Source organism: Callorhinus ursinus, unplaced genomic scaffold (genome assembly GCF_003265705.2).
Source record: "Callorhinus ursinus isolate GAN/ISIS: 27379988/994484 unplaced genomic scaffold, GSC_fseal_2.0 scaffold2, whole genome shotgun sequence".
In the NCBI taxonomy this organism is placed as follows: domain Eukaryota; kingdom Metazoa; phylum Chordata; class Mammalia; order Carnivora; family Otariidae; genus Callorhinus; species Callorhinus ursinus.
Window position 1 is genome coordinate 11513547 of NW_027397064.1, and position 22165 is coordinate 11535711.

The 22165-nt window shown below is 39.0% G+C and overlaps 1 protein-coding gene across 1 annotated transcript in view; it reads right to left on the bottom strand.

The window, feature by feature from the left end:
- Positions 1–22165, bottom strand: part of NYAP2 (neuronal tyrosine-phosphorylated phosphoinositide-3-kinase adaptor 2) — a 255859-nt gene that overhangs the window by 139992 nt on the left and 93702 nt on the right. The window contains exon 4 of the mRNA XM_025886855.2: positions 4488–4789. Within this exon, the coding sequence (XP_025742640.2) occupies positions 4488–4789 (302 nt within the window). The remainder of the gene's footprint in view (positions 1–4487; positions 4790–22165) is intronic.

The following is a 22165-nucleotide window of genomic DNA, read 5'->3' on the forward strand; positions in this document are numbered from 1 at the left end:
CTTCATCCTCTCTCTCTCTCAAATAAATAAATAAAATATTTTTTTAAATGACCCAAAAGAAGGACTCATAACAAATGGAAGGTAAGCACGCTTAGTTTTTGGGGATAGGGGTTATGGGTGAAAGGGGTCAAAAGATACAAACTTCCAGCTATAAAGTAAACAAGTCTTGGGATTCAATGTATGGGATGGTGACTTTAGTTAAAATATTATATTGTATACTTGAAAGATGCTAAGGGAATAGATCTCAAAAGTTCTCAATACAAGAAAAAAAATGTAACTGTGTGGTGGCAGATGTTAACTAGACTTATTGTGTTGGTCCTTTTGCAATATATACAAATATTGAATCATCATGTTGTATACCTGAAACTACTATGTTATATGCCAATTATACCTCAATTTAAAAATAATACTTAGTTTTGTTTTTTTAAAAGACCTAAAGTGTAGAAGTACTGGATGTTTAGAGAAATATATTTTCCTCATTATACTAAATATTATACTACTGTCATAATATCATGAAAAGATTATTACACCTGGAGACTACTTCCCTGTTTATTCACTCTGTTGTGTAAAAAATTTTAAGCCTAACATGTATAGTGTGTGTGTGTGTGTGTGTGTGTGTGTGTGTGTGTGTGTGTCAAGGAGAGGCTATTTTTCCTCTCCTATTTGTTTTAAATATATGTGTTGCAGCAAACTCAAATTCTGTGTTATTCAAGCCTATGAAGAGGCAGTAAGTACAACTTTAAAAGAAGTATTAACTTACAATTGCATAGCAATTTCTTTCTACCATGCACCATCCCCCTGGGTTGTCATAAGGCTGTGAGGGAGGCAGGGCATCATCAATTTTCAGTTCTTTATACTCATTTAAAGGTAATGAAACAGCCTTATTGGATCACTTGTCCAAAGTCAAGTGCCTGTTGGTTCTAAGTACAGTCTCTGCCCGTACCACACAGTGTCTCGAATGATGACGCTATTGAGGAATAGGATTCTCGTCTACTTGAGCCGTGAGGGTGGAGAATGCAAGCTTGCACAGCTCCTATATCCTCTGGGTCATACATGAGGCACATCTGATAGGACTTCTCATCCTTTCTAGTTAACTCCGTTTATGTAACCTAATCTTTCCTCAAACTAAGTAGGTACCACACTGAAGCAAAAAAAAAAGCAATTAAAATACCTATTGCATACTTGTTGCCAGTATCTTCTCTACTGTATAATTTTTAAAGGTGTTACTATTGTAGAAGACCCTAAAATAGAGTCATAAATGTATATGTTTAGGGTGATAGAATTATAATTTTTAAAAACTAAATTGTACTTTCTTGGTATGTAATCTTTTGTGTGTTCATCATTGAGCTATTTTTTTCCTACTCTGAAAAGCTGTTTTGCTACAAGTCCGGTTCTTTTTTACTTTCATCCACAGGGAAGTCATAATCCCCTACTTAAATAGAAGCCGGTTACCATGGAAATCACTCTAATGCCACTGAATCAATATTTTGATTTTGCTGACATTTAATGTAAAAAGACAGACTAAGATTCATAGAAGTCACTTTTCATCTTTGTTATAATTTTGATAGCTAGGAAAATTGTAAAGAAAACATATGCTCTGTAATGAACTCCAGTTAACTCCCAGTTATAAAGAACTGAGAATTCATAAAAGAACAATCTACATATTTATATGCTTTTGGCTTTGAGGGTACACATATGCAGGCATGCATTTGGACTCAAGATTTTTTTTCTCCATCTCTGAACTGAGCCCTGATTCTCTCTTGTTATTCAAGTCATAACTTGGTAGAGGAGATCTGAAGGTATCCAATTTTGCTATTGCCTTTTTATTAAGTGTTCTGAAGAGGTGAAATTTGCATCGAGAATCCCTCTCCTGTAAAAGTTGACTTTTCCTGCACAGGATCTTAGTAGCCCATCTGGTCCACAGACTGTCCTCAAACATGTACTACAGCTGAAGGCATCTCAGTCCATACTTAGAGCTCCTTTTGAGGAGAGATGTTGAACTTGGACCTCATGTTTAATAAGTCTCATGCCGATCAAGTAGTTTTCCACGTCTCACTTAAGTCTTTGTGCTGCTCTGATTTAGTCACTGTCTCCTCTCCTGTCCTCAGAAGAAATAAAGATGATAGAGCTACTGTCTTCTGTTTGATAAGTAGCTATTTGAAACCCTAGATCTTTAGGTGGTGAGGGGATCTGAAAGAAGAGCTGCTCTCCGTCAGGAATTAGGCAGCTAAGGCATCTCAAATGAATGGTAATCAGTTCTACTTTTAAGACAACTAAATCACCACTCAAAATGTTTCTTCTGTGGGACAACCATCCTCTATTTCTGCATGTGTTCACTTTGAAGACCCCAGGTTCCCCTCTCTTGAGAGAGACTATTCTGGAGGTATTTTATCCTGGTTCCAGAAGTTTCCAGCAGTACTGCAGTGCTTGATAACACACTCCTTCCTGGCTGCTTTCCTCCTCTGTTTCATCTTTCCCCTCCCCTTTGGGGGGTCCTTTTATTTCCCCTTGATTCTTCAATATTTCTATATTACATTCAGACCCGCATCTTTCAGAGACCAGTGTTCTACATCAATAAACTTCTTTTGTAAACCATCTAATATCATTGGCTATCTAGTTTTTTGGCAAGAAAGGTAGAGAGGGGGGACTTCTAGAAATAATACCAGAGAAAATAAAGAGAAATGAAAGGCACTGTGTAACAACATCAGGGGAAACCTAAGAACAACATTTAAAATTTACAAAAGCAGATCTCTAGGCCCCTTTAGTGTATTAACAAGTAAAGGAAACACTCATTTGTTTCTATAAGCATCAATGTGTTCCAAGTTGAAGGACATGCTGATGACTTTGAATCAGGAGAGAAAGGGGTCTTCTAATCTACTCTTAAGGCAGCAGAGGGACAATAAAGAGAGTTGCACAAACACACACAGACAAGCGCATGTGCATGCATGTATGCACGTTCATGTCAGTTTCATTCATTATAGCAAAACCGGACCAACCTAAGTATTCTCCAAGGAGAAAAATGATTGAATAAAGTGCTATGATGTACACTTCTCTTCTTAAAAATGGTGTTTCTTAAATTGAATGCCATGGAAAAGAGTCACAAAAAAATAAGTGAAAAATAAAACACAAAACTGTACGCATTATGATTTCAATTTTGTAAATATGCATACACATACATGATATTCACATATGTACTCACATACCTATGCACACGGTCATGTTTTTGCATGTACGTATAGTAGGAAAAACTGAGCCTCAGCGGAGATTTTCCATGTAGAATGCATGGATTAGCTCCACCTCCCGGCATGTATTTGTATTCTTCCTTGTGTACTGGAGCTTTCGTTTTTGTCTAAATAGGCACTGAGGCACCAATACGGAGGAAAGGAGAAATGAGATGGATGGAAGGGGTGTGACATGCCTCACGGGTGCCCCGTGTCATGGACCAGGCTTGAGCTTCTGTGGAAGGATTAGACCAGAAGATGAGGGAACTTTTATGAAGGACTGGGAAACCCACGTGACAAAGATACCTTCCCAGTTGAGGAAAGGACCACCTTGGCTTCCACTCCCAGCTGCAAACCACCATGACACTTGGTATGCTGGGGGCTTGGGGAAGCCTGCTGTGGAGAATGTCAGGGGCAGACAGCATGAGAGAAAAACTAAGGGAGCTGGCAGAGCCATTTTCTCAAGGTGGCCACCGGAACCGGTAGCACGAAGAACCTCGAAGCACTTTCCACGACTAATCCACAAAATCTGCATGGGCTTCTATCAAAGCACATTTGAGACAGCTCTTCCTCCAAGGGACTCTCAGGAGAAACTCAGGAAAGCTGAAACTTCCTTATTCAAGGAAGACTGAAGAGCTGGTGAGATCTACGGTTAACCTGACCTAATTCATACTCACAGGCCAGCAAGGAGGTGGAGAGGGATTTGTACATTTCATAGCTGAGGAAAAACTGAGGTACAGGGTAGAATTTAGAGATAGGGACTGAAGGAGACATTGAAATATATACACAGCATGTGTGTTCATATTCACCAGAAGGAACTCCACCACAATGTACAAAATCATTGTTTCTAAGAATGATTACAATTTGCCTTCTGTATGTTTTTCTGCCTTACCATGTTCCCCTAAGAATCACATCATGCTTCTAGAATCATGTAAGTGATACTAATCCAAGCAAGACAATATACATTTTAGATTTTTTTTTTTTTTAGGCAAACAACTTCTTAATGATTTGAAGGGGGTAAGAAAATACACACGCTGCCTTCCCTTTCTGATAATATAAATACGTCTTTCTGGGTGCCGTTTGTCGACACCTTAATAAAAGTTCTCCTCGTCTCCACTGCTCCTGCCTAGGACTTCAGGGAGAAGGAGGCAGGATTGTGAGGCCCAGGGGGAAGGGGGGTTGGTGGCGGGCCAGGGCAGATGCCCAGGAGCATGCTGACCCAACATGTCTGAGGCCTCTCTCCCGGGGAGCGGGCACGCGTGTTACCTTCGGGCCGCTCGGGGGCCTTCCCGCTCTTGCTCGGCGCCGCGCTGTTGACAGTCTCCGACGATGTGCTCAGCTTGGTGCTGGGGTCCCGCTTGGGCTTGGGCGGCGGCTGCCGGCGGGAGCCACAGCTGCTGTCGTCGTCTGTGCCCCCGACCGAGTGCAGGGACTGGGACCTCACGGAAAAGCCGCTGGAGCAAGGATGGGGAAGTCTGTCCTGAGGAGCAGGCATCGTCATGAATCCCATGCGGAAATGTTTGCCCGCGTAACTTCCTTCGTGGCCCCGCCCCACTTCGCCACCTATGCTGTAAAACAAAACAGAGCCAAGTCCGTGAAGGTGAAGTGAGCCGGCCCCCCTCAAGGTCACACGGACGCGATCGTCTCTGTCCTAGAGGAGAGTTCACATTTTAACTCTAGGCTGGTGAAGAAATATTTGCATTGGCACGAGAACCTTCTGTGCTTTTGCATTAAGTATGACGGGAAAGCAGATATAACCTGATTATAATGAGAAATCCTAACACTTGTTTCCAGCCATCCTAGTATCCTGGCATCCAGATACTCTCAAAATAGTGTTCTAAAGGAAAAGAAAATACTGCAATAGCATATTTCATCTTCAATTGCTTTTCTTTAAGGGAAATCTTGTCAGGGGCTTTAAAAGCAAACAAGAGGTCCCTGACAATGACTCACAGACTGTCTTTTGACACATTATTGAGAACAAGTGGACAGCACCTGAGACTCTTCTCCACTTCATCAAAATCATCCCTAATGTCACCTGGTTAATATAGTGGGGAAAACAAAGCAAAAAAAAAAAAAAAAAAAGTAAAAGGGGTGCCATTACCAAATGGGGGGGGGAGAGAGGCGAAAAGGAGACAGGAAAGCAGGAGGAGGGGAAGGGAGGAAGAGAGGAGGGGCGGAAGGAAGGAAGGAAGGGAGGGAGGAAGGGAGGGAGGGAGGAAGGAAGGGAGGGAGGAAGGAAGGGAGGGAGGGAGGGAGGAAGGGAGGGAGGGAGGGAGGGAGGGAGGGAGGGAGGGAGGAATTGCCAACCTCTGGTTGGTTCTCCAGAAACCTTCAGTTATACTAGAAACTTAGTTCTACTAATAAGCTAATTTCACAGAATGAAGTAGTATAATAATAAATAAAGAGGTGTAGTTAAAATATCACGTAATACTGGGATAGTTCTAAATATCTCATAAATAGGGTATGCAAAGTTTTTAAATACAAGGTTCTTAAGTTTTAGGTAGGAAAGTTTGGACAAAGTTTTAAAATATAAGAAATCTCAGTTTGAAGCTCAGCAAATCATAAAGGAAATAACTCTTGGGCCTTTTTCCATGTTATTAAGTAATGATGACCTTTTTATGAAGAAAAAGGACATGAATGTCAATGAGAATTTTTAAAAGAGAGATTTTTTTTCTAGAGTTTTCCCCATTTATGTTCATTCATCAATAGAGGAAACAAAAAGAAACATTGTTGGAAATATTCCACTGATTTTCTTAGACAGATATGAATGATAAAAAAGTAGCCTTGAGTATATGAATTTTGGAAGCCTATTGAATCTACCTTTCCAGACATAAGTTTATTTAAACTGTTTTTTAACCTTAATTTTGGCTGGCTCTGCCCTTGTAACATGTTGAAATTCATGCTAAGGTTTTGTAATTCTCTATATTGTATCTTTCATAGCATTATCATGTTTGTCACAAATTTTACATTCCAGCAGGAAAAATAATGGAAAATGAGGTTTTTTTCTTTCCCTCTTCAGTTGAGGACTTAGCATAATTATATGACCAAGGTGATAGAGCCAGAAAAGATTCAACAAGAACCTTAGACTGATTCTGGCATTAAATTTAGACGACTTGCCACTCCGTCAAAAATATTTTTTATATTTATTTCTTTTTTTCTGAATATTTTGAGTGCATATTCAGACACTGGATATACCATCTTTGCAAAATGAAATAATGATGACTGGAAGCTGGGTACACTAACCTGAGCAATGGATATCCAGAAGCATGAATGAAATCAAAGGGTTGGCTGGGTGGAGCTTTCCACATCAGAGTAGCGAGCATCCTAAGCATGGACAGTGCCTCCACATATTTTATTTTCTGTGCTTTCTTCAAGAGCATCCATCAAAAAAATAAATGAAGCTCACTCAGATGGAATGGCTTAGGAAAAATCATTAAGAATTTAAGACAGAATAGGAGTGGTGGAGGAGGGGGATGGGTTTGGTGGACGGGGGAGTTTTCTCTTTGATTTTTGGTGAGTATAACCTTCATCTTTCTCATAGATATTTGATTTCATTTAACTTGGCCTTCAATCATTTTGCATCCTCATCTTTTCCTTATTTCTGTTGTCATATCACTGAACAAAGAGTGCTTTAAGGATTTATTTAGACAGTCATCTCATTCCGAGTAACATAGCCACATGAGGGGATTTATGCATGTGTTAATGCACATAGGCATTTATGAGACCATTACTAGGAATAATTGTATCAGCAAATTCTCTGTTACTTTTGACCTAAATAGAGCCTGCGCCTTTTTCCAGACAGATAATTAGCCGTGCTGCTTCATTTCAAAATTACATTTTTTCAGCATAAAACAGTTTCATCTAACTCTGAATGCTTTTGTTCATATATATCCATGCACACACACAGATACACACACATTTCTTCCAAAGAGAAATTTAATGTACACTTCAAACAATAGTAGGTCTGAGTTGCTAGTTTAATTTGAACAGGCTGTGAATGCAGGATAAAGGAATGGGACTAAAATAAATTGGATACAAAGGCCATTGTCCAAGGCAAGGTTAAGGGTAAGCAATAAAGGGGTTATGGTACATCTAAGTTCAAGAGACCAGTGAAGATGATTAGTCTAAAGCAAATTGAAGAGAGTGGAACACAGCACACAACTAATTCCTGAATTTATTGTAGGAACATGTGGAGTTTTAAAAATATGCAAATTCCAGGACCCACACTAAAGACAACTACTGAATCACATCTGTTGAGTCAGAACCTATAGGTGTAGCCAATGAGTCCTGTTTTTGAAAACTGTATCCAGATGTTTCTGATGTAGCCAATCCAGAGACCTCTCAGAAACATTAAGAACAGTAGTTAGAGCCATTAATGAGCAGACATCTGTTATTTAGAAACAGCCAAGGAAATACAAATATCAGAAAGTGGAACAAAGGAGATTTGCTAGCTACCAGTAAAATATCACAGATAGAAAAAGGTACAATTTATTAGTCAGATCTTGTTAGGTTATCCTGCAGTAACCAACAATCCCTGATTCTTAGTGCTTTACAAAAACAAAGGTTTATTTCTTGCATGCATTAATTGGGTCGACAGTGTATTGGCCGTGACTCTCATCTACAGATCTTCTTCATTCTAGGATCTAGCCTATCCTCGGATATGTCCTTATGGCAGAGAGAAAGGACTCACTGAACCACATAGTGTCTCTTAAAGCTTCTGCTCAGACATGACAGAATGAATTTTTCATTCACATTCCGTTGGCTAAAACCAGTCTTATGGCCAAACCTGATGTCAGTGGGGTAAGGATAGATTGTCCTCCAACAAGAAAGCATTGCAAGTTACATGAGAGTATGTGAGGATGCAAAATCCTCTACAAATACTGGTACATCAGCTGTGTTGTCTGCCACAGAGATCTCCCTTCAAGAGAGAGCATGCCATGAGGAATGCAGTTTACCAACTACCAATAATCCCTGTTCCTGTAATTTGGGGCTCTACTGGTTAAAGATCCTATTCCCCGAAGGGGGGCACACTCTTTCTAGAAGACCTAGGAAGGGTTCCATTGAGCAACAAGCCATAGCTGGCTCCTGGGTAATTTGAACTCCCTTTGTAGTGGCCAGCAGGCCAGAAGACAAGTCTCCATTGAGGAACAGCTCTTTCATCTTGATAAGCAGGAGGAGGCAGGGCTGCTACCACATGATGGGGTAGAAAGAAAAATGTGTGGAACCCCTTTTGATACTCCCTTGCCCATTTGTGATTTTGAAATGCAGTCCCATGCAGCAACCATGGCCCAAGAAGGGTTTGGTTACCAGGGGTTCCAACCTTTCATGGGAGGGATTCCTCTCACCACCAGGTAAGCCACTGAGAACAGGGGAGGTGCTAGCTGATGGTGACAGTGAAGTGAATTTAGAACAAATGGCAGGGGGGCAGACAGAGAATGACTATCAGTTGCAGCCCCCGTATGAACTGCAGTGATGAGGGCGATAGTTTATTGTTCTAACTGATTCCTTATAGGGTTCCCCTCAGTAAGAGTCCCGAGGGAGCCATGAAACAGCTGTCTCCCAGACCTGTAGGAGAAGAGTGTCTGCCAAGGAAAAGGGGTGAATTGTGACAGCCATGAAACCCTGTGGCTCAGATCTTCCTCAAGAGTAACTTCTCTAAGGATAGCAGCTGAGAGCCACCAACTATAAAATCTTCAAATCTGTGGCAGCATTTTAGTCAAGGTCACTCTGTCCCTAGAAGATTCCTCACCAGTAGCTGAGCATGATTTGGTATGGGACCTGGCTATTTTTGCCCAGTGTGTGAGTCCTTTCTGGACAATCTTGGTGTCTGACTTCCCCTATTGGGCTGGCAGAGAATTTTCCACAGTGTGAAGCTCTTCCGATCCCACTACTTCTCTATCCTTTAGCAGATGTCATGCTACATTGTGACTTGGGGCCTGCCCTGCTCCGTCCCCATCATGCCAGGCATCTTTCTCAATAAATCTCTTGCTTTTTTTTTTTTTTTTAAGAGAGAGAGAGAGCCTGTGTGCACACACACAAGGCGGGGGGAATGGTAGAGGGTGAGAGAGAATCTTAAACAGGTTCCATACACAGTGTGGAGCCCAACATGGGGCTGGGTCTCAGGACCCTGAGATCATGACCTGAACCAAAATCAAGAGTCGGACACTTAACCACCTTACCCACCCAGGCACCCCTAAATCTCTCACACTTCTAACCCCATCTAGCTTGGTGTCTGCTTTCTAGAGGGCATGAACTGACTCGTGTGGGAATAATCATACAACCAATGAAACTCAGAAACCAAAGAGGGAAGAGAAAGCTTAAAAACAAATGTGTGACCCCAGAAATAATAAATGCCTGGGAAAATAGGGCACCCTCTTGTTTCAGACTGAGCATTTAAATGGTGGTTGGGGAGGTAGGACCAACTCCACTGCAAGAATACTTGGCTGGAAGTGAAAGTTACGTGGGCTGAAGAAAGCAGAATCTTTTTGCAATAAGACTTTAACACTCAAGATAGATGAAGCCTGACACATCTCATGTTATAAAAATAAAAATAAGTTTCATAATCCTGAATTTAAACAAGTATGCTTTTTCTCACACAATGAAGACAGTGTTGCAAGATCTGGTTGTAGATTAGATTTCCCAATATAAAACAAACACCAAAAAGTATTGCTTAAATCAAAGAAGGTTATTTCCCAGAGTAATTGATAAAATATTTGTAAACTTCTACCCCAAACAAATTATCGGCTGAGACACAGGCTTGGATATCTGTTCTCTGGAGTCATTGAATGATGAGCTCCCTCCCCAGTTCCATCATTCAGCAACCAAACAGTAGCTATTGATCCCTGAGACCACTTCCCTATCTGTTAAATAGTAGTACTGGCCTCATGAATTGCTACCAAGTTTACCTGAGATACTGCATATGAAGCTCTTGGCACAGAGTCTGACATAAAATATGCACTCAATGATTTTAGCTTTAAAATTCCTACTTTTAAATCCCGTCCTCCTGAATTTTGCTTATGAGACCATCATTTGCCTGGTAAGACGTGTTTTTTAAAAGCTGGTATAGATGCCATGTTACCTCAAGAAACTGCATACAAAGTCAAAACAAAATCCTACATTCAACTCAAGGTATCAAGATAATCTAGACAAACATAGTCCTCATGCTCTCTTAACATCCTTCAATACTTGCTTCAGTTTTTCAAAGCACCCGTTGATCAGGACAGACAAAGGCACAAAACAAGAACTTCAAAACTGCTTTGACAATGCAATTCGACAGATTGTTACTTGTCTTGCTGTCTTCTTGAAAATCCATCAGCATTAATGTTTTGCGTCTCCTTCTGAGAACTGTCGCCTTTCAGAGACGACAAACACAACCCCTTAGAAGGGCAAGCTAGCAAGGTGAGATGTCAACTCTCAAAGTGACAGAGGCATTGCTTCTGTGTGTGATGTTGAAGTCAACATGCCAATATTTCATAGCAGAGCCTTCCTTGAAAACCACTGGAAAAAAAACAGAATCCCATTCCATAAGGATTCTAGATAGATCGATAAATAGATAGATCCATAGATGATAGATAGATAGATGATAGAGAGAGAGAGAGAGAGATAATAGATAGATAGATATAAAGTCTGGGAATTTGAAATACAAAGTGAAGGGTTATCTAGGAGTTTCTTGCTTGGATTTTATTTTTCTGGAACAATTCTGTGAAGCTGATCTCAAAATTTTATCCCTAACACTGATGCACAATCTAGTATATTTCTACCTTCACAAACTTCTGAACCACCTGGAATTTTTTATATTGATACTTCAAGAAGATATAGTTATTTGATATCAGGAAAGGGACACATTCAACCATGAAGTAAATGGGGGGAATCTGAAAGAGGAATGGAGGCTACGGCTGTAAAGGAAATAATAAAATTTGCCAGTCGGCAAGCTGACTACCATCATTTATTAATTATTCAAATCTTTCATGTCGGGCATTTTATGATGAGTGAGTATAGGGAAATTAATATTCAGACTTTAATCATTGAAATTATGACTTAAAAAGTTTGTATTTGATCCTGCCTCCTTCTTGCCTTCTCTTCAGATACACAAGACCAGATGCTGAAGACCCCATGCTGATCAACCCCCCAGAGGGACGCCTCCTCCAGAACTCCACCCTTTTCTCCTTCAACATTGGCCTCTTCTAGCTATCATGTCCAGCTAAAGCAATCTATGTACAAGAAAAGTTGGACATAAAATAAGCCAAGAGGTTAGTATGTTACATTTTTTTTTCTATTTTGACAGGTAATACAACTCAGCCAAATATCAGATTTTGAGAGGCATCATTAATTATATTTTTGGCAGATGAAACTCATCTCAGACCCATTGCGCCTTTGGAAGTACAAGGGGCTGTTTACATTCACTCACCTCAAGCTTCCTGCTGGCAGGTATCCTGCCTTCTTGCTCCCTGCTACAGTCACTAGCACATTGTAAGTGCTCAAACACATTTGTTTTGTGAGGGAAAAATGAATAAAGGAAATAAGTCCACCATGAAGATAGCCAGATAGAGGGCTTAGGTAGGGAACTCGGTGGAGTTTTGTTATCTGTGCTTCTCAGAGATCCATTCTCCCTACTCCTGGCAATGGAAATTCCTGTGTGGAGACCAGTCCTCTTCACTCAGACCCAGCCAATCAACCACTAGATCCCTGTGACCACTAAGACTATTGTAGGGACGGACAAATGCCTCAAGTCTGTCCAGCCAGAGGAAATCCTGGACACTGTGTGATCCCAGACCTGCCTCATCCCTCTTACTGCCATGTAGGGAGATTGGTTGCACTAGGTCTATGGCATTGTGGAAGACCTGGATCTGGTTATGCCTGCAGCTAGGTCAATCCTAGGACCCTTCAGTTAAATGAACCACTAAATTCCACTGTGTTGAAGTCAGTAATAGTTGGGTCTCCTGATACTTGCTTTGGAAAAAGTCCAAAGTGAACCAGTAGAATGAAGCAGTTACTACATAAATGCTATCGGCTAACTTATGTCAGAAAATGCAGTATGGTCATTGCAGAACAAGAAATGAATGTATCATATTTCTTTCTTACTTAAAAATATTCTCCTATAAGTGGGAGTAATTAACTACCTTACATGTTTGCCCTACATATATATAATGTATACATATTATATACATATATAATATTTAATCATACAGTATACTTTGATATGGAAATTTGGCTTCAGTAAAATTAAACTGTTTTCATATTTTCTTTCAAATTGTTCACTCACCATCACCCTTAATGTCTTGTCTGAATGTCACTTGCTCATTCAAAGCCATAATCTGTGGCTTTCTTGCCTTAGGCTCAAATATTTATTCTCAGTACTTCTTATCCTCGGTGATACCTATTTTCTACCTTTGTACCCCTAACACCTTAACTCTCTGAGATCTTTTTCAGACATTAATTTCTTGTGTCTGGCTATTTATTGATGCTTCTTGGATCTCAAGGTCAAGTGTTAAAAATGGAATCTTTACACACTACTTTGGTAACTCTGCGGTGAACTATTATAGAAAAGCAAAACAAAACTGCTTTAAACAAAATAAAACAGGAAAAAAAAAAACTGTCCCAAAGAGATGGCATGCAATTTCCATTAGCTCCAGATGTTATACTTGAACTTGATATTCTTAAGCATCAAATATGTTATTTCTCCTTGCTAGACTATTTCAACTCTGCCCCAAATTTGATACTTCAGGAAGAATATGAGATACATATTCAACCACTGACTAGCTCTCTCATTTTAGGTAGGAGGCCCATAGTTACTGAGTCTCAATTACCTTTACCTTTGTAGTGGTAGAAGTACACTTATAAACTATAAGTGTACACTTATAAACTATAAACTTATCTCATTAAAATGAGATAAAAATTTCAAAGTCACCTAGCAATGGGGCTAGTACAAACAGAAGCTGGACAAATATTAATTTGCCTTCCTTAACTTCCTGGTTTGACAGGCAACTCTGTATCAATTTTTTTCTTTCTGTACCCAGACATCTTAATGATCAGTTTCCACCCCATTGCACCATAAAGGAAAATATACTGTAACTATATCAATGCAATTTGATTATTTCTCTGAGTGGGCTTTGGCAGTAATTGTCAGACAATATACCTCCAAATCCAGATTAGGGGGAAAAAAAAGAGGCGCTCCTGGGTGGCTTGGTCATTAAACGTCTGCCTTCGGCTCAGGTCATGATCCCAGGGTCCTGGGATCCAGCCCCGCATCGGGCTCCCTGCTCAGCAGGAAGCCTGCCTCTCCCTCTCCCACTCCCCCTGCTTGTGTTCCCTCTCTCGCTGTGTCTCTCTGTCAAATAAATAAAATCTTTAAAAAGAAAAAGAAATTTGTTCAAAAGCGAAGGAAAAGGAACAAAAATAATTAATTTTTTCTGCCATAATTATTGGTTGGGTATAATACAGAGTTTGGCAAATCTATTGAATGGATTTATGGTTAGTTGTCATAAAACTTCATAATAATTTAAGATTTTTATGAAAGTTAGGGTTTAAGGCAACCGTGGCTAGGGAGTTATGCTTGAAAAATAAATATGACATTTTTAAAAAGATTTTATTTATTTATTTATTTGAAAGAGAGAGAGAGATAGTGGCAGAGATAGCGAAAGAGAGCACAAGCAGGGAGGAGAGGGAGAAGCAGGCTCCCACTGAGCAGGGAACCTGACGTGGGGCTCGATCCCAGGACTCGAGATCATGACCTGAGCTGAAGGCAGATGCTTAACAGACTGAGCCACCCAGGCTCCCTAAATATGACATTTTTTAAAAAGATTTTATTTATTTATTTGTCAGAGAGAGAGAGAGAGAGAGAGAGCACAAGCGGGGAGGAGAGGGAGAAGCAGGCTCCCACTGAGCAGGGAGCCTGATGCAGGACTCGATCCCACGACCCTGGGATCATGACCTGAGCCGAAGGCAGATGCTTAACAAACTGAGCCACCCAGGCATCCCAAATATGACATTTTTTAATCACAAAGTACATATTGCCAAGAGTTTGAGGCTGATATTGCTGCCTATTAATTTGATGCTTAGTCATAATGATAAGTTATACGATACAATAATAAATGAATAATAATTTAAAAATAGAATAATAAAAATAAAGGAAGTTAGAGCAGGGATTAGAGAGATATTTTTTTTTAACCTTCATCAAAGTTATAATGCTTATTGAAGAGTAGGCATAGAACATTCTATGGAACATCTTTCAGAGACTTATTTTTACTTAAGACATGACAACTGCTTTTAAGATTAACATATGTTATTATCTATGGCACTTTGGAATTTAAAATTAAAATATTTCTTATGTCTATACATAAATAAGACTTCTTTGCTCCTTAAAGTATCATGGCTTGAAGAAGAAAGGGTCTACGGAAAATTCAAATCAAATCATGATATTCAGATTCAGCTTAGAACATAGTTTACAGAACTTCACATCGTGGGAGATCTTTTCCAAAAATTCAACCAAAGACGGGGAGGTTCTAGAAAATATATTTTTTTTGTGTCTTCAAAACTGACATAAGCTTTGAATGTGGTTTGAGAACATGCCAAGTTTTTACAAATGAGTTTAGCTAACCATATGTGGCTCATTTTTTCAACCTTGAAGTGGAAGCGAGAAATACAGAATGTTAACATTTAATGGCCTTGAACCTCCTGAGCAGAAGGGGCTAACTTAACGCCAGTTTAAAGTATAATAATTGATTTGGTATAATTTTTATAGAGGAAGAAACAACTCTGTGTTGAGGCATTTGATTCATGTACTCACTATTTATTCAACAAGTATTCCGAGTACGTACTCTTTAGCGGTGACCAAAGCAGAGTGGTCAGTGTCCTTAGGGAAGCAGAGCCTACTGAAGCAGATGAGTTCAGTACCATGTGGTCAGATGTGCTTTTAGAGGAAGTACAGAACTAGTGCAATGGAAGAACCGGCCGTGAGGCCCTAACCACAACTGAGGGGCTGGGAAGTCCCATGGGAGGAAGTGGCTTTGCTGCTGATCCAGAGCATGAGTAAAACTTAATCAGAAAAGGGAGAGAAGAAGGGAGAAGAGAATTTGTGTGCTGACAGTGGGGATCTAGAGAAACTGAAAAATTATGGAGGTATTTTGCCAGAACTTGATCAAAGCTGTTTGTCTTGTACTCCCAAAGACTAGAACGATGCCTGGCCCAAAGAAGGTACCCAAGAAATATTTATTAAATAAATGAATGGAGAAATCTCTGATTGGAAAAGTTGAGAGTAACTCCTAGGTTTCTTAAGCCCCGGGATGCATGATAGTGTGTTTCAATGATATTCTGCACTATTTCCCCCTTTCCTTGAATTGCCATTTTCTTAATTTATGATGAAGGAGAAAGGAAAATCTGTGAATCCTCAAACGCTATTAATTCCTGTGCTTGTTATAAGAGTTAATAATTTGAATGCAGGGATCAGCTTCATCCCTTCCTCTCCATGTCCACGGGCCTGTTTTGGTTTAGATGCTCATCATTTCTTGGCTAAATTAATGCAATTGCTTTTTAGCTGATCTTTTTCCACAGTGCTGCCAGATTATCCTTGTAAATGCAGATTTGCTCATGTCACTCCCTATATTAAAACTCTTTGAGAGCTTTTCCATTTCTTCAGACTGAAAATGTGAACTTTCACGTAACACTCAAGGTCTTTCAAGATTCGGATCTTATGCCAAGTCTCCTCTGCAACATTTTCCCTCCTAGATTTTAAGATTATTCTCATATAACATGATCTCACCTTCACTTTGTTCCAGATTGCTAATTCTAAGGTAAAGTTCAAGACCAACCACATGCCAAGTGTGGCAATGAGTCTTGAGGAAACAGACAAGATAAATCATGACCTCAGCCAGCAGTCACACTGCCTGAACTTCTTCCTTGGGCTAAATCATGTTTTAAGACCTAATTCAGATGTGGTTTCTCTGGGGGAGGCTCCCATTATCAGTCAGTTTTGTTTTGTTTTTAAGTTGAACTCAATGCCTCCCCTGTGGGCTCTCCTGGGGTTCTGTACTTCTCCATAGCACAGCATCTCTTCTATGGCACTCAAGAGTTGTCATCTGTGAGATGATCCTCCTCTATTGGTCTGTGAACCCCTTGAAGGATAGACCCTAAATTACTTGCAGCAAGCAGAAAGTAGGTAGAGATAATGGAAGGGAGGGAAAGATATGACCCATATTTTCAGAAACTTTCTCTTCTTAATTTTTTTGAGTTAGGCATTCTTAAACTCTCATTGGAAAGAAAAAAGCTGAAAGGACACTATGAGACTCAGCTATGATTATCCAATAATTATTTTCACCGTTAAAACAAAATGGAAGCTACTAATAGCTACCTGTCATACTGTTTGCAGATTACTTGGTTGCCTGAGATAATACAGTAAAAGCCTCTAAACTAATTTTTATTTAACAAATTCCTGAGTTAGATCTAATTCTTCTTTAACCTTGTAAAACATCTTCATTTACAGACATAGCATTCTAAATATCCATAGCCAAAAGGCTCACTCTCTGGCATGTCCACACGCTTATGTTCTGGACACTGAATGGTAATTGTATGCTTTTAGAATCAGTTATGTTTGGTGTCAAACCTGCTTATGCCAACTGTGCTTTTTATCATAATTATATAATTAAATATTATATAAACCAAAGAAATATGGGTGTGAACAATTAGTGAGAATTTCTCTGAGAACTCTGTTGAAAAACTATGTTGATTGCTTTGAAGATGCTCAATAAAAAGAGATTTACTAAAAAAAATGGTCTAGTTGGACATGCTGAGATTAGGGTATATCTGTTAACTCTAAAAGGACACTGAACTATGGTTTTTTTTTTCAAATGTCTTTAGATTCTGGCTCCACTTTGAAGAAATTGAAACTACACTAAAAAGTGAAAATTAATGGATACATTTTAAGCATGAAAGTTTTATGGAAGTCCAGTTAGGGAAAATTCACACAAGTAAAAGACTCTGTAGTAAAATTTGGTAAACAATGTGTATATACAAACTTAAATTTGAAAAAAGTTTTATAGGTGCTTATGCATTTTTCTTCTTAAGATTTCTCTAATTATTTTTTACATTTTGTTTAATCAGTCTCAATTATATTAGTTCTTCTATATTCACATTCTATAAATAAATGAACTAGCAAAGAGCCTTGCACATAGGAGAGGCTCAGGAAGTCTCAAAAAAATGTTGCTTTCATTCCTCCCACCTCCCCCCAAAATTACTCAGGACTCAAAGATAGTTGATTCAAAGACGTTATTTTAGAACTAGTCATTGACCAATAGAAAAAACAAATTTTCCTGGAAGTACAATTGTATACAGTCAAAAATATAATGCAGAATGTTAATTTACTCACAGAAAATTATTTAAGCAATTACATTCTTAAGTCATTTTGGAAATGGAGCCCAGAAGGAAAGCACATTTTACTAGTGGTGACAGTGTGTAAAGCAATGTTCTCAATTGAGGAAAGAGCTAGGCCACTCTAGAAAGTAGCAGATGCCATGCTCTTCAGTACTATTTCAACATACTTTTTCTTCTGAGAAGGTACATATCAGTATCTGGGTACCTAGTGAGTTTCCCAGCCCAGATCATCATCTATGACACTGCATTATCACAGAAAGCATCGTCTATGACACTGACATCATCACTGAAAGCTTCTGATAATGTGTGTAAAACTAGGAAAATATATACACCATTTTCCAGAGGCTATATTATCTATCACACTGGCAGAAAGGGTTTGATAGAGGCCAAAGTTAGTTCAGGGATGAATTTCACAGCCAGAAAAATGGGTTTTCCCTGAATCTATAAAACTTCCAAGTCCACAGCCACCTATTCATTTACCTTCTAGGAGAGAGATGACAAGATTTGCCAAGTGAAAGAAGACTAATAAAAAAGCTTTAATGTCAGCTCTATCTCAAATGTAAGGCATTCACCCCTCCCAAACATTTGTAACTTGCTCTTCTCTTGATCATGGCATCTTAAAATTTAATGTAATGATGCTCTAAATTTCTTAGGCAAAAGGAGATCTCAAAAACTTTGTAGAAAGTACCTCTAGATGCAGAGTATTTGAGCACAGTGAAATGTCACTTGCAAAATATCCTGCTCAGTTCCCAGAAAAATTTTGCAGTTTAAATAGAGTTATGGAGTGAAAGGGGAAAATGTACTTTTGAAAGACCAAGAAATTCTAGACATGCAATTACAGAATAATTGTGGAAGTGATCTATCAATGAATAAAAATACAGTGCTCTTGTATCTTCCACATCAGGCCAAAAATCATCCAATGTCTTTCTAAATAATATTTTTAAATTATCTGAATGCAGCTGAAAGTTAACCTTGTTAAAAGTGAAGATGATACTCTACTTGCAAATGGTACAAACCTCATAGTGACTGTTTCAAAGCTTCTAGACATCCTGGTTTTTGTAAATTCCAGCCTTTAGCAGAGCACCACTAAGTCTGTTTCACTGAGAAAAGTTTGCCCTTCAACGGGAGGCTCCTTGCTCCTACTTAGTATCTTCACTGACTTCATGCCCCTCTTGTTTCAGTATAGGCCAAGGTTCTATTTCCACATTTCTCCTTTTTCTGATAAAAATATCATTTTTAAAGACTTGAATGCTCTATCCTACTTATATGATTTCTAAATCTAATATTCCACTGTTTTCTGCACTCTGAGACCTATCTTTGTTCTCTCTCTAAGATGCTGAATATTTCCAAATGGATATTCCTTTGACACTCAAGGTCAATGTTAAACTCAGCATCATTTCCTGTTCCCTCTATTGAAACTTAGTCTTCAATAGTATCCTCAGTCTATCAGTCATAGAGAACAAAGCCTTTCAAATAATTTGACACTGAGTATCTTCTTATATGCATAAGTTCAACTGGTCAACAAATCCTTTCTCTTCTCCCTGGATCTCCTGTTTTCCAACCCAACTTCAAGGCTCATATTAACTTTCAGTCTTGACCACTAAGTGATATTCTTAATTGGATTCTCTATCTCAGTTTTCCTCTATACTAATCATTAACCTGAAAAAATAGTTCAAAAAAAGAAATAGGATTACCTCACTTCCCTTCTTTAGAGCCTTTAGGAACCCAAATAGAGTCCAGTTCCTCTGTAAGGCAATTCAGGCTTTGCATGATCTGACCCTGCCTCTTTTCCAGTTTTGTCATATTACCCACTCACATAGTTCTCTCTCCTGGGGGCCCTTCCTTTTCAAACCACATCACCATTTGAAGAAAAAAACCCAAGTCCATCAGGGTCTAAATTGAATGTTACTTCTTTCCTGAACTTTTCATCAATATACTCACTTCTTAGCTTGAATCAATTTCTTTTGTATTATTTGTCACTTTCTGCCTTACATTATAGCCATTATACACAAACATGAGATTCTGGAATTTTTGAAGATGGGGATCAAACTCTGTGCATTCCTTTTTCTCCTATGGCGTCTGGTATGCTTCTCTGAGCGTAAAAAGAAATGTGTAAATGTTTAGGGATTTAAATTTAATTAAGATATTAATTAAAAGAAATATGTAGTAAACTATTTTAACTCATTATTCCCAGGTATATTAAAGGGTTACAACTCTCTAGAAATTTTGTCACTAAAATAAGTCTGGCAGACCAAAAATATGTTTTTTGAAAGGAAGTTTCGTTTAGAAGGAAGTGAAGAGATAAAGTGAAACAGAGAGAATAAGGACATTATGTTGTCCAGAAACTCCCAACTTTTAAAGAGAACTGAGCTCGAGATCCACAAGTGAATAGTCAGAATCCCCCCCTTTTTTTCCAGGAAGTACCTACAAAGTGGAAAAAATTTATAATCTATGCATCTGCAGAAAAAGACACTAGAGATCATACAGAGACACATAGACATGCACAGATAAACACGAGCAGTGCACACACATGTTTTTTCCATCCTATTTAGGAGATTCTGTTTCTAGCTCTACTCTTACATCATCCTGTGGCCACTACGGAACTCATTTATAAATAGAGTTATTCGCCTTTCAAATGGAATAGTGATACCTTAACCAAAGATCCCTCAGGATATTTGTGGGATTTAAATTATAATGTAAAACAAGGTCAGGTTATATTTTCCTGTTTAACAACAAAAATCATTTCACAAATCTTTCTATTGAACATACCACCTTTGCAAACTGATAAAGCCCAGAACTGTACTCCTTGGTATTTTTAAAGTCCATTAAAAAAAAAAAAAATACTTGCAGTTCTAAAACCCAACCTTCCATCCCTCATTCATATAATCAAAGTGACATGTAAATGTGAATCGCTAGAGATACTACTTAAGAACCAAATCCTTATCCATGGATGCATTAGTTGCTCTAAATGGAGTGACCAACATGTTGTGTTTACGCCCAACAGGTTGTACATCTGCTTAATGCACCCAAATGTAATAACGTGGTAGATTGAAATATAGATGCTACCGATGGCCTACGCAGAAGCCAGAAGCTTGGCTCCCTATTTTCCTAGAATGACTTTCCGGGAACGATTCACTTTCCCTGATTGGTTTCCTTCAGATGAAATAATTGAATCTAATGCTCTGTGTCAATGCAAGCACTTGTATTATTTGTTTTATGGTGCAGCACTTAGGGGCCTCAGGGTCCAGCGTTAAAATTTGCCTTTGATCAAGCTTCATCCTCTCCTACACATCTTTACTCATTACAAATTAGAAGCTATTATCACAACGTATTAGCAACAGTTTTAATGCCCACAGTGCATCTTAAAATAAAAAGAAACAATTTCCTCATTATAATGGATGCAGTATCTTAGTTGGTCTCATTATAATATTTATCATCTGTTATTTGTCACATGTGAGAACACAATGAGCTGGTGCCTTGCCCTAGTGAAAGATACACACCCCTCAGGGCTTACAGTTTATTGGAGAGCACATTTAAATTCAAGCTCTACCTTATTAAAATAAACCCTGCTTATGCGCATCCAAGAGGGCCAGGGGAATGTGACTTCATGGCTGTCTTATTGAAAATGGAGTTTCTGCATTGCATCTGCATTGCATCTGCATTGTTCTCTGTCTTTCTGGCTCACTACCTCTGTTTGGTTAAGCTCAAGTCCTCTTTGTCACTTTTTTGGGACCTCCTATCTACTGGTCTTGCAATCTTCTCTGTGTTCCTCCTCAGTGCTGTAAAAGTTGTCTTTCTGTACACAGCTTAAATTCTACGACGAATCATTTGTATCACTCCCTGGCACGTACCCTCAATGCTCTTGTCTTTGTACTGCAGTGTTAACGTGATGAGCACAGGTGTGTCAAATGAGGAGTCAGGGTCAGTCAGTTCAGGGTCATAGGAGTTGAGGCTGTCATCATCACATGCACAGGCAACCCCAAGCAACAACCAGGTTTGGTGTGTAGCCTTCTCCTCCCATCTTTTTGCCTTAGCATTACCAGGTCAGTCTACCTAAGATCCATTTAAGGGGACACTCCCTTGCTCAAATGCCCACAACAGCATTTGATTTAAAAATATTTTATAATGTGGCAACACCACACATATTCTGTCTTATTTTCTACTTTACACTTATCAATATCCATTCTCTGCTGATGACCTCCACCAAAAATACAGATACCTGGTTAATGAATACATATCCAATTAATTAGTTAAAGTCATAATTATTGAAGACCTATTTGGTGAAGACAGAGTGCTAGGTCCTTGTCATTCAACAGAGAACATGTTTTTCGTTCCCAAAATTAGAGCCAAGTGATCAAGATGGATACCATGAAGAGAACAGTGAAGTGAAAGAGAAATAGGGAAGATCTCCCTCAGATGGGACTGAGTGAATAATTCATTCTTCTGGCAGAAGGTACTCTTCTCATTTCCTCCAATCCTACCTGTCTTTTAAAATCTAGCACCAATTCATACTCCAGTACGGCTCAAACCACTCTCCCTGACAGCTGATTTCTCTAAACTTCTCTACTTCTTAAACCCAC